Source organism: Pomacea canaliculata, linkage group LG5, assembly GCF_003073045.1.
Source record: "Pomacea canaliculata isolate SZHN2017 linkage group LG5, ASM307304v1, whole genome shotgun sequence".
NCBI lineage: Eukaryota > Metazoa > Mollusca > Gastropoda > Architaenioglossa > Ampullariidae > Pomacea > Pomacea canaliculata.
In genome coordinates, this window is record NC_037594.1 from 28802318 (window position 1) to 28815001 (window position 12684).

Sequence of the window (12684 nt, forward strand, 5' to 3'; positions counted from 1 at the left end):
TGAAGCATTTCAGTTGTGATACAGATTATTGTTTTTAAATGAATTATCCCATCAATCGTTTGCCGGCTTCTCCTTGACACTTCCTCTGACCCGTCTGCCAGAGTCCGAAAGTGTGTGGAGTTTGGAGGTCGAAGCAATGTGGAAAGCTTCGACAAGATTATCGTCTTCAATTCGTGTAAGCATCGTTTCTTAAAGAAATAAATATTATAGTGTATAATACATAATACGGTGGAAGTTAGATGTTTTTGCTTGTTTCAGTCAAGGTCTTTATCGAACTGGATTGTTCTGTAGTTCAACGACTGAGTCACAGATAAGTCATTAAAGACCACAAGCTCCCTATGTTCTTACATTTTACCAGTTATTGTGAAATATTCGCATTCCACGTGAAATTGTAGCACATTGACAAGATTTTAATAAGTTTTGGTCTGAAATGAAAAGTATTTTCGTGTGATGTAAATATCCACTACTCCTGACTTAGGTGCAGAGGAGAAATTTGCAAACTTCCAAGGTTTCGAGCAATTATGCACTGATTTACTGTTATAGAGCTCAAGATGCAAGCGAGCTTTTTCCATAACAAAGAAAAAGCAGGAGCAGAAAGTTGACGGTAAACGAGTATATTATGTACACCAGCCTACTTTTCCCCCTCCACAATCAACGCCACCGCCATGTCCACCGCAACCACCACCACCACCACCTCCAAAGGAAAGGTTAAAAAAACAAACTTTTTTGGACAGTGTTAAATTAGTTGTTAAAGTGGTTGGGGAGTCAAAGAAATAACTAAACACTTGCTATGATGTTTTGTCATGGGCAGTACTTATATGAAGTTGGTATTGGAATAAAATTAATGACCAGGGGTGGGGGAGGGAGTAGTTAAGAAGTGAGAGTAAGTTATTTCCCTGGGGCAAGATCAGGAACTCGGAGAAAAGCATCTTATTTCCATAGTTATTAAATAGTGTCCAGATCCCTCAGACACTATTCATTTTTCTTTACCCCAAGGCCTATTTGCTACTACCTTATAGTTACAGGGGTAAAACATTTGCAGGGTCTGAACATTTCTTATAATTTTGGAAACACGAGACACTTTTCCTTGAGTTCACCCCAGGGCAATTCCTTACCTTCGTTTTCTTACTACTTCCGCTGAAGGAAATTATATTATCTTTATTAGCAAATTATCATTTTCAGAGATTTCATTCAGTGAGAAAGATGCATTTTTTTTTTAAACACACTAAAAATGCTGCATCTTGTTACTTTATTTGTAATTGAAGGTTTATTGATTGTAAGAATTTTTATGTCAATAGATACGATTTGAAGAATTGTCAGCTATGAGACAACTGCAATAGAGGAGTGTCTTAAGGGTTTCAATTTTAAAATAATATATTTGTTTCTGATATTGTTCAAACATTCATTCCTGTGCAACCATAAAACAGTAGAGATAATATTGGAGAAGAGCATTGCTATAGTGATACAGATTTCTTGTCTTGAATGAAAATAGTGATTGGAATCTAATTTTTAGTGGTGGAGGAGGTTTTGGAACCTTCTTCAGGCTCCTTGGAGTGACAACAGTGGGCATTGGTGGTGTAATTGGATATGCCTGGTATGATCCTGAGTTTCGCAAGTATTTGGAAAAGAAAGTTCCTTACTCAAAGAAATTCCTGGATGTTGTTTTTGAGTATTTGCCCAACCGGTCTTCTTACTTTCCATCAACACCAGAAGAGCCAAGGTAAAAAAAAAAAAAATTACTAATTTATTATTATTATAACATAAATTTTGTGATAAAGATAGTAACAGTGTACCTCATAGAACACACAATTTTTTTTAATTTTATGAATTAAATTTCTTTTACTTTATAATTTTAATTTCTTTGAGTATATCATTGACAGCCCTCCACCTTGTCCACCACCACTATCACGTCCTAAAAAAGAAGACACCAGGCCTCTTAATTTAGGTCCAAAGGAACCCGAAAAAAAGGACGATAAGGTAAATAAAAGTTTACAAGAAGTCAGTGATATGAGAGCTGGAAATTTTGATGCAGACCAGCAAGTATGATTGAAGCTTGTGAGAAATGGCGATTTGTCCTGTTTGTTTTCATCCATTTGCTGTTGCTTGTGTTTCTTTGTTGCATAGTCAATTGTCATATCAAGTTTAGCACCTTTAGCTTGCCTCCACAAGGATAAATGTGTTCTTTAGTGATTATCATCATAACCATAGTGATGCACGTGCACATACACATATACATTTTTTGGCTACAACAGTACAAGAGACATCCATATTCAATTAGTCTGACCTTAAGTTTAACCCATTGGCAAATTTTCAAGTGCATGCTTACTTCCATTTCTTTGGTCTGCTGGTTCTATTTCTACTTTTGTCAAAAGTTTTGTTTTACTGACATCTTAACAATTTCCTTATAAATCATTTCAGTGCGCACAAATTGAAGTACCAAAGGAAGATCGTAAGTAGTTGTCTTAATACTGTATTGTTTGAATGTTTAAAATATTTTTATGCCTGCCAAGAAAATGATTTTAAGCATTTACAGAATATTTTTATGTGATGAACACTTTTGTACTTTTGCTTTTTAGTTTGGGATCTTTGATCTTGCATGTAGCTTTTCTTCTTTATTTGCATTTATTTTCTTTAATGCAGCAAAGATTACTGCTGAGAGAGCAAAAGAAGAACAGAGACGGCTTGTGGAGCAGAGATTTCGGGAGAAGGAAGCTGAGGAAGCGGCAGAGAATGCTGGTATAGGCTCTCATGTATTTTTTAAAATGTCGGGAACAAACAGCCCCAGAAGTTACTGTTCAAGTTTATATTAAAGCCCTCTTTTATGAAAATGAAATTCTATTAGAATGTTAAATCTTTTTTGTTCTAGGTGCATGTTTATTTCTTTACTGGCTGATAAAATGGAAGTATGTGGCATGATTAACCCTGGCATGATTAATATGTTTGAGTGGGGGGGGGGAACCATCAGTGCAACTATGATCAAGAAAAATATAATTCACATTCATACAGAACACTTTTAATAATACTTTAATGTGCCTGAATCCTTTTACTTATTATTTGTGCTATGTTCCTGAATGAGGCAAAGAAACACAACATTAAAAATGCATACTATGTCAGTCATGTGTCCTGAATTTTAGCATAAATATGCTCATTGTCAACAAGAGAGTAATGTGTAATAATTAACTATCTCATTAAATTAACTTTAATTAAAGTTGAGATTGTGTTTTTACTAGAGTTTAATAGCTGAGCTGTTGACGTACATATATATTTATACTATCAGCGTGTTAGCAGTGATTGACAACACACTTGTTTCATTGTGTTTTTGAGTTAAAGTATGTACCTGTTGTTTAGATAATGCAGAATCATTATCTGTTTTTATGATTATTTACTTTGTAAATAGGTCCTCTTCATCTCAACAATAGTACATAGGCATTGACTAGAGACCTCCATTTTTGTAAAATTTAACCATGCTGTTCATTCGTTAGTTCTCTTTTTATGATCATAGTGTGTACTATTTTTTTTATAAAATGCTGCGAGCTATTGGGGAACAGTGCTGTATATATTAGTATTATTTATTATTACTTATTATTATTACATTAGTTAAGACCTATGATTTTTTTTTTCAGCTCTAGAGGTAGTTTTAGACAACCTGATTAGGAAAGCCAATGAGGTTGTTGAGACCACAATTTGCATTCAGAAAAAGCAGATTGATGCTGTACGGAAACACACAGCATTGTTGAAGCAAGCTATGGAAGATGTTTCAGAGGTATGAATGTAAATTCTTTGTCTCCTTAAATATGTTTTGGGTTTGTCACATAATGTGAGTCATGACTGCATCCTTACAAGATTTTACTGTATTGCAAAGTTATGATTACCAACTGGAAAGGGACAACCAGAACCGGGTCTGATGGTGGGGTGTGGTTGCGGCCCTATGCTCCACTGGGGGCGAATAGGAAGAAGAAGAAAAAGAAAGTTACGATTGTGGACATATTTAAAAAGAATTAAGCTACATTTTGTATGAAATTATGGAGTCACGTATAGAGAACATGTATGTTAGCTATACAAGAATATTTTGCTATAAAGACCTTTTTTTTATGGCACTTCATTGTTTGCAGATTTTGGACAAAGACCATCAGTGGCAGCAAGTAGCTGAAGCTTTCAAGCAGCGAGAAAACATTTCAAAAGAGGCAGATAAAAGTGTAAAAGAGGCCAGGTGACGTTTTTTCATCTTAAGCTAAAATAATAGGTTTTCTAAGACCATGTATAGTTTTTCATTTGGCTCTGTACCAAATGTATTTACTATCATTGTTCCCTACAATCCTTCACTTTTCTTCTGAGACTAATGTAATTATTTGTGTCTGTTTTTAAAGGGAGACTCTGGATAGGTTAAGATCAGCCATTGATGATGGTAAGAAGAACAAAGTGACACATAGAAATAAGGTGCTAAATACAGCTCAGGAAACTTTCACTAAAGTAAACAACGAGCTCAAGAATGCAGAAAAGGAGGTGAGCAGGTCTTTCACACATAAGTTATGGTTTTCAAAATGTGTCTCTCCATCTAGCAATCACTTGCGAAGTATTGTTTTAGTAATATGATAAATTTGGTGGTTTGCTTTTATTGGAATGGCATAAATCTAAGAAGAATGCACAACAAATATTGTATATAACAAGGAAAATATTGTGGATTAATCTTTTACATTACATCTGGATTTATTGATGCTGTTATCCAGGTGAGCAGGTGTGAATGTGAGGCACGTGTCCTGTCCAAGTATAAGGATTTGATTGAACGTGGTCGTAAACAGTTTGCTGAAGAGCTAGACAGCATCATGCCTGATGTAAAACTAGGTCGACGATGTAAGCATCATAGTTTTTGTTTTTTAAGTATATTGACACTTTGATCTTAAACTAATATATAACATACACCAACTTAGCAACATGCAATCAGAATGAGCACTTATATAGCACATCTCCTCACTAGACATTGAATACAATATACTACAAGTGAACAAGAGTACAATTCAAATAACATTGGAAAAAGAGCATGTGATTTTCTTGTGGAGTGAAAGAGCAGTGGATGCTGAGATGTGTTCACTGAGCTTTGTGTTGTTTTTTTTAACATTCCAAGATTTCAGACTTGTAATTTAGATCTGCACTCTATATGCTCTACACCAAAGAAGAATAGCATTCACATACAGAATGTGCTGTTGTATTAAACTTAGCCTCTTACGAAGTTCTTTGCTGTTAGTCTCAGCGAGCCTAAACAATGACTAAACCAGAAGCTTTATATACACCTGCCTCGTTTTAGTAGTTAGTCTAAAATGTGAATAAACTGGAAGCTTTGTACAAAGCTGCATCGTTTTAGTAGTTAAATGGAAAAAAAATCGTCTGCCAGCAGTCCAGTAATACAAGTGGTACCACGACCAGGTACAAAGCAGACATTTAAATTATGATTGCAGCAATAACAGTAACAGTAGCAAGGCTGGACAGGTTGTAGCACAGCAACACCATCAGGTTTATTACTAAGTACAGGATGGACAAATAAACTTAGCTCCCATCCTGCTGTACAGATGCCAGATGTGGGATCTTCTTGATGCAGAGAGGACACGGTCCTTAGCAGTCTCCAAAAAGTACATCCCACAGAGAGCTTGATTCACATTATAGTGAGAAATTAGTCCTAGCAGACACCAAAAATCCACAGATGGACAAAAGTCAAATGGAACTGAAGTCTGTGGATCCATGTTGATTGTGACTTTTCCCAGTTTTTAACATTTAGTGGGGGGTTTTAATGCGTCAAAAGGTGGCTGATGAGATGTTAATAGTGAGTTCTGTTGCTTCAGCAGTGATGTGTGAAAAGGAGAGTATTAAGATGAACTGTGAAGACTTTTCCTGTAGATCACAGCATTGTCACCTGCTAATGATAGGCATAGACAGGACATGAGTCTGCGCTTGGAATCATTACTTTCATGTAGTCAGGATTGAGGAAAAATGTCTTTTATCTCAAAGATGTTTTCAGCAGAAAGATCCCTTTAAATAACAAATGAAAGATGCTTCAAAGCAAAATACACAAGTAAAATGCTGTCTGGGGATTTCCATGGGCAAAGGGAGTACTCCCACAAGATTTTGTCAGGATTGGACACTGGCTTTGCAAAAATATCAAGAGGTACATACACATATCACCACACTGCTTTATTTATAAGTTAATATTGTACAAGCAATTGAAGTTATTTGTTTCTTTTTCCTTTGACTTGCATCTGGTTTTTATTTACGCCTTCTAATTTTTCAGCAAAGAAACTGACAGAAGAGGAATTAAATGCACTCATAGCTCATGCACATAGACGGATTGAACAGCTTCAACGAACGCTGGCAGAACAGGTTGCCATGGAAGCTAAACGAATACAGGATGCTCTGGAGCAGCAGAAAAAAGAGGAGGATCTTCTGACAACTAAGTTAGTCATGATCGAGAATGAGCGATTGAAAGATACCTTTGCCATGGAGAAGCAAAACTGGGTTAGTTCTTTGGAATAGTTGGCCTTGAAAAAAATTTTAAAAAGATTCGCTGTGGTTACACATACACACACCCCCAACAAAGCAAACCCCCAAAACTCTTTTTAACTTGTCTGTGTTTTGTTGGTATCAGTAAAAACTCAATATTAAGATTTCAGTAGTTAATTTTATGAGAAATTGGTATCTGTTGCATATCATGTCCCTTCATCTTAAGACATCAACAAGTCATCAGAGATTTTAAAGCACAGATTCATTATCCAAAATTCAAAAGCATTCAAAATGATGATTTTTATTTGCAGGAAGCTAATGCTCGTGTAGAGTTTGAAAAGGAGCTGAGACAGCAGCTAGCAAGGCAAGCAGCTGCCCACAGTGACCACTTGAAGGATGTGCTGTGTGTGCAGGAACAGGAATTAAATGCACAGTGTGAGAAACGTATCCATGCCAAGATTCTGGAAGAGCGCCAGTCATTTCAGACTGAAGTGGTTGGTTGGATTGGTCGACTCAAAGGCATAGAGGCCGCAGTAGAAGGTATGGTGGTCTTTATTTGGGTTTGATAACATGTTGAGAACCATTTAATATTTTGATTCAATGTGTTGTTGATAGAGTGTGCTTAGCATAAAAACTGATCAAGTTTGCTGTTCTGTGTACAGCACGGGCAGAAAGTGAGAAGATAGCTCGAGTGGCCCAGGACCTATGGCTGTCATGCATTGCGTTGAATGGGGTGATTCGGCATGGAAATGAAGAAGCTCATGAATGGGAAAATCGCCTTAGGCCCTTGAAGAAGGAGGTTGAAGCAGTTTCTGATGCAGGTGGTAAGCACCCATTTGTGGAGACAATAATACAGACCATACCTGAAGAGGCCTTAGATCGAGGAGTCTGGACAGAGGACAGTCTACGAGAACGGTTTCCTCGCGTCAAGAAAGTTTGCAAACGAGTGGCCATGATTGATGACAAGGGTGGCAGTCTTTTTAAGTTCATGCTGTCATACGTCCAGTCTTTGTTTGTCTTCGACTCGGTCTTTGCTAAGACAGAGGAGGACTTGGTGAATGTTAATGAGCTTGATGCTTTTTCTGCCCTAGCACATGCAGAGTTCTGGCTGGAAAGGGGTGACCTTGAAACAGCCCTTCGCTTTATGAATCAACTGAAGGGTGAGCCTCGTCGCGTGGCTAGCGATTGGATTAGAGAGGCTAAACTGCTGTTGGAAGCAAGGCAAGCAGCCTATGCCTTAACAGCTTTTGCTTCAGCTAGTGGTTTGGGAACAATATTTTGACTTATTTGATTTTTCCATTGTATACACATATGACTGGAGTGATTACTGTAAAAGTGATAGTAGCCTTCTACATTTTGGGGGAATCTGTAAACCCTAATCTTTTGTGACTGTTTAGACTGGACTATAATACGGATATATGTCCTATGAGAGTGACAAGATGTACATAAGAGAATACATAAATTGCAGCATTCTTGAAAGAATTCTGTGGTGTTTCTCTTCCAGAGGGAATCTTTATGTGTAGTCAGCAAAATCTGAATCATGGCAGAAAATGGATTGACATAGTTACAGCTATTTGAAGCAACTCGTGTGCTTTGGTGTGTGGATGAACTCAGTTCAAGTCCATAATTCATTATGTGTATTCTGATCAAGACTCGTTACAAAAAACCCCTTAAAAATGTCTTTTTCTATCCTTTTCCTCATACATCTTTAGGAACTGGTGTAATGTTAGAAACTTTTTCATCAGAGCTGAAGCCTGTATGGTCAGCTCTGTGAAATGAAAACATTTTCTGACTCGCACTTTTTGGATTTTGCTTGTTTTCTGTGCTTATCTATAACTATATACACACATATAAAATTACTGAAACCTGGAGATGCATTATCTTTTTACTTGGTTTTATAATTGAGACAAAATGAAGGGAATAATGATATTCCAGCTTACAAACAAGAAGTAGTACATTTTTCACAAAATTTTAAGCCACTTTGTAAGCATTCATAAACATGCTGGTTTTTCTCCTAGTCCTACATGTATTAGAGAGAGAGAGACTTTGTGTTCACTTGATTTGGTTTAAACACATTCTGTAGATGTGCTGCATGCAGAATAAGCTGTACCAAAGATTGTAGCCACTTGTTTCGAATTTTGAAAAATAGAATGAATAGAAGGAAGAACAAGAGGATTAGGTCTGTTAGGGGCAAAACACTTTGTCAGTGTACCATGATTATGTGTACATTATGCACATACAAAAAGCGAGGTGGTTAGGGGGGTGGAGAGAAATTCAGTTAACTACACACAAAACTATTAAGGCCAACCATGGAATTTTTAAAAGAGCTGAACAGTGATGGTTGTGAAAGTGGTATTTTGAAGTTTTCATTGCTACTTGTGTTAAGTGTAGATAGTGAAGAACCTGGCAACCAGACATAAAATAGCTGTACATATTGTGTGCTTGTTTTTAAGTAATGGCAAAAAATGGAAAACCATTTTGATCTGAATGGATGTTGTTTTTTTCAGAATAAAGTGAGCACTGCCTTGCACATGATGAAAGGATTAAGCCTTAATGATTGGACCCAAAATGCATACAAGCTGGGTGTAGTGTCTGTACGGCCCAACCTAATATATCTAATATATTTAAAGCACTTCTCCTACATATTTCTCCAAATTTCTATTCCCCCTACATCCCAACCAGCAAACTATTGCTCTTCATTTGACTAATGCACACTACCTACTTCTGCTGTCAAAACAAGACGTTATGATCACAGTCCTTTTTAGCATTGGAAAGTATGATATATCCCTTTCTGTTGGACAATGATTCATGTTCCTTCCTGTCAGCCGGGCTCATTTCATGAAACAGGAAATTACCACTTTGTTGCTCAAGGGTGTCATCAAAGAAGTGCAGTCCATGTCCATGGTTTCCACCCTTCAGTTTTCAGACATATGCCAGGTGCTCTTCTAGCAACGTGGGAATCTCTTCACCACTTCACCACCTTTGGGTCTCCAGTTCTGGATCATCTGACATGATCGGGGGATTGGTTGTATATGCCTATCATCCAATGGTGCTATTACCAAAGATCCTGGCCAAGCTGAAGACCTAGGTCTTCCTGGTGACATCCATCTGATGGGACAGATCTTGGATGGCTGACCAGATGGCACCGACTCAGAACCTTCCATGCAAGCTTCCTTTGTCTCTATGCCTCTTAGAGCAGCTGCAATTGTCTCTTCCACCCAGCTCCAGAGAAGCTGAATTTTCAAGCCTGGTATGAATTCATTCAGTCGTCTCCAGTACTTGGGTGAGGTTGTGGCAAAGAACTGGAGGGTTTTTATCTACTGACTGCTATAGCATCACTTATTCGAAGATATCACTTCCTTGCAGGTGTCTTACCTGGATTTTCCATGAAAGTGCCAACTTCCATCACCATCAGGGATACTGGGTCATGCTGTCATTCGCCTTCTAGCATCTCCAACTGTGGGGGAAGCCAGGACCATGAAAGCATGCCTGGCCTTGTTGATGTCATCGTCCGCTCCACCGACCATGTTGACAATTTTCCCCAGATTCGTGAAGCAGTTTCGAGAATGTTCTCTCCATGAAGTTGGATTGGGAGTTCCGGCTTGTTGATTCTCATCACTTCAGTCTTCTTTCTGTTGACCTTTAATCCAGTCTTTTCTGCTTGTTTACTCAGTTTGGTTGTTGTTGTTGCAGATGAGATAGGAGACTAATGTCATCTGCAAAGTCCAGGTACTCTAGCTGTTTGGTGAAGGTCCACTGGAGACCGTGTTGTTGTTTTGGGCCAGACCTCAAGCATTATTATATCCATCTGTATCAAGACTGTCATAATGGATGTTTTTGAATGGCTGTCACCTTGAGTGACAGTGTCTCACCAGTTTAAAGTTCAAACGCATAAGGTGCAGGCAGCAGTGGCTCTGACTATATTTTCAGTGTGTGCTACTTTTATCTTTTTGCCATTCTGATGTGCATCTGGTCATCCACACAGCCTTAATGCAGGTATGTCTGCTTGGTCAGCAAGTGTGGTTGTGGCAGACCACCTGACATTCATTTGGCAGTTGTCTGGTAAAGTTAAAGAAATAAAATTGTCCATGTAAGTTGTCTTCAATACTTACCAGATGACCTGGCGCAAATGTCCTCAGCCTTTGATGCCTCTGCATAGGATGTTTGAAAAAAAAAACTGCTGAGCTGTCATTTGCATAGTGCTCTAGGGTGGATGTACCTGGGTTCAGTGGGAATTCTGGCAACCAGGGCCACTAAACCCACTGACCAGGGGCAATAATTTGGTTGAGCAGTTTTAGCCTCTAAGAGTTGGCTTGTGTTGACAGAAGAAAGAATTTACATAGAAAAATTCACTGCTCTGTCATGTTGTAGATGAAAGCTACTCACAGTGCACATGCCCGCCAAAAAAATCTTACATTTTAATACATCAAATACCAGAAAAACAATTTTATTCAGTCTTTTTTACAGTCCAACAGTTTAGCTACATCAAGCGTCAAGTGAAGAATTCATCCTTAACAAATGTAGACAACAGAAAAAGACAAAAATTACACTTATATACAACTGACAAAATTATTCACTATAGTTGCTGCGTTTAAATAAATTGAGAAACGTATTTTAAATAATAGTTCTGAAGCAAGAAATGCAATGCATGGAACATTTTATTGCTGTAGCCTAACAGCATAACTTCTCCAGATTACTTTGTATTCCATAAAACAGAACATATCTTCAATCAGGTCCCTTGGAATCTCCATAATTATTTGCAGAGGAAAGATGAAATTGACACCATTGTGTTAAAAGTTGCACGAAGGATCCAGCATGTTAATGTAGCACAAGAATGAGCTGCTGGAGATCAGTGTTTTATGCCAAGCCAGCAACTGAGGCTACATCATGGCAAAAAGGCTAGCTCTGTAAACAGATGCCACATGCAAGAGAAAGTACAGCGTGTCCGAGGCCTAAACAGCCAATCCCTTGCATTGGTGACAGGCGCTAAACGTTGTGCCACCAAACCGCACACTGTTCTCATAAGAAGGAAGATATCTGATGTAGGCAAAGTAGAATTGATGAGTCACATTTAGATTCACTATTTACAACCATGGATGCCAAGCAGGGTCCATGCGGCACAAATTGTCATTATTGGTGGCTGCCATAACAAGGGTGCTCACACGACTCTCTGCTCCTTCAAATGTTGCAAGATCTGAGGAAGTAAATGAAAAAATATTGCACAAAAATACACATGGAACAGTGGTACTGAAGCTGATATATGAAAATAAATAAAATCTGTCTTGGAAAATATAGCCATAAATGTCATATTACAATCATAAAAGTATGAATATCTATCTGCCTCATAAAAAAATTATTAGGCATAAGTTCACATACTTTGTAGTCTGGTCATGATAGCTGAAACAGCCTTGTTCACCATTGCAATAAGTTGCTCCCCTTCCATGTCCACTGGCTCTGCTACAGGATTTGTTTCTTCTTGTTTCTGAGGAAAAAAAAAAGGTCAAACATCCTTTGTTTTCAGCCTGTTAACAAAACTTTCAATTTATTCATCCCTTCTTTGATATCAGCTGACAGTTATGCTAGTTCATTTGTTTTTGTTGTCATGGGGAACAGAGAGACACATCAGCAGTGTTCCAAGTGCTTGTTCATGAAGGCCTGAATTCTTCTCTCTGCATCAGCAATAGAGTTCACATCTTACAGTCACACAAAAATCAGGAAGGGCTTGCACAGCATGTATTTGGAAGCAAAGTTGATGCTGATGATGTTGAAGTAATAGATCATATCCAGCTTGGCCATTGTTGCTCTTGCAATCCTAATGTTTATATTAGTACTACAGCTGCCATCTTTGGACAATGTGGCTCTCAAGTACTTTAAGCTGTTCACCTCTTCGAGCTGTACTCTGTTAATGTAGATCTTGCTTTGTTGTTACCAATGGTGTTCACATTAATTTTTTTTGTGGGTTGCCTGTGCTCGCCTCCATTACAAGTGTTGGCCCTGTCTGCCTATTCATAAGGTCTTGCAGTTTACTGTTGGTTTCCACCCTCAGATCCATGTCATTCAGAAAGCAGTTTCATTGAGGCCTCACACCAATAGAACGGGAGGTGTGATGATTTTTAAGAAGACCTTGTTATCTTAGGACAATCGCTTTAAGCTCATCACACCTAAAAATATTAGGACTGAGGAGCAGCGGGTACC

The 12684-nt window shown here is 38.0% G+C and overlaps 2 protein-coding genes across 2 annotated transcripts in view; one reads left to right on the plus strand and one right to left on the minus strand.

Annotated features, from left to right (window-relative positions):
- Nucleotides 1-21: 21 nt before the first annotated feature.
- Nucleotides 22-9024, plus strand: LOC112563830 (MICOS complex subunit MIC60-1-like). The gene is made up of 13 exons (XM_025238201.1): nucleotides 22-175; nucleotides 544-707; nucleotides 1514-1720; nucleotides 1881-1977; nucleotides 2419-2449; nucleotides 2641-2736; nucleotides 3624-3763; nucleotides 4113-4210; nucleotides 4368-4503; nucleotides 4728-4851; nucleotides 6281-6504; nucleotides 6801-7029; nucleotides 7152-9024. The coding sequence occupies exons 1-13, from the start codon at nucleotides 137-139 to the stop codon at nucleotides 7769-7771; spliced, it is 2205 nt and encodes a 734-aa protein (XP_025093986.1). The 5' UTR covers nucleotides 22-136; the 3' UTR covers nucleotides 7772-9024.
- Nucleotides 9025-10920: 1896 nt separating this feature from the next.
- Nucleotides 10921-12684, minus strand: part of LOC112563833 (transformation/transcription domain-associated protein-like) — a 41844-nt gene continuing 40080 nt past the window's right edge. The window contains 2 exon segments of the mRNA XM_025238203.1: nucleotides 10921-11683; nucleotides 11866-11971. Coding sequence (XP_025093988.1) covers nucleotides 11574-11683; nucleotides 11866-11971 — 216 coding nt within the window. The 3' untranslated portion in view covers nucleotides 10921-11573.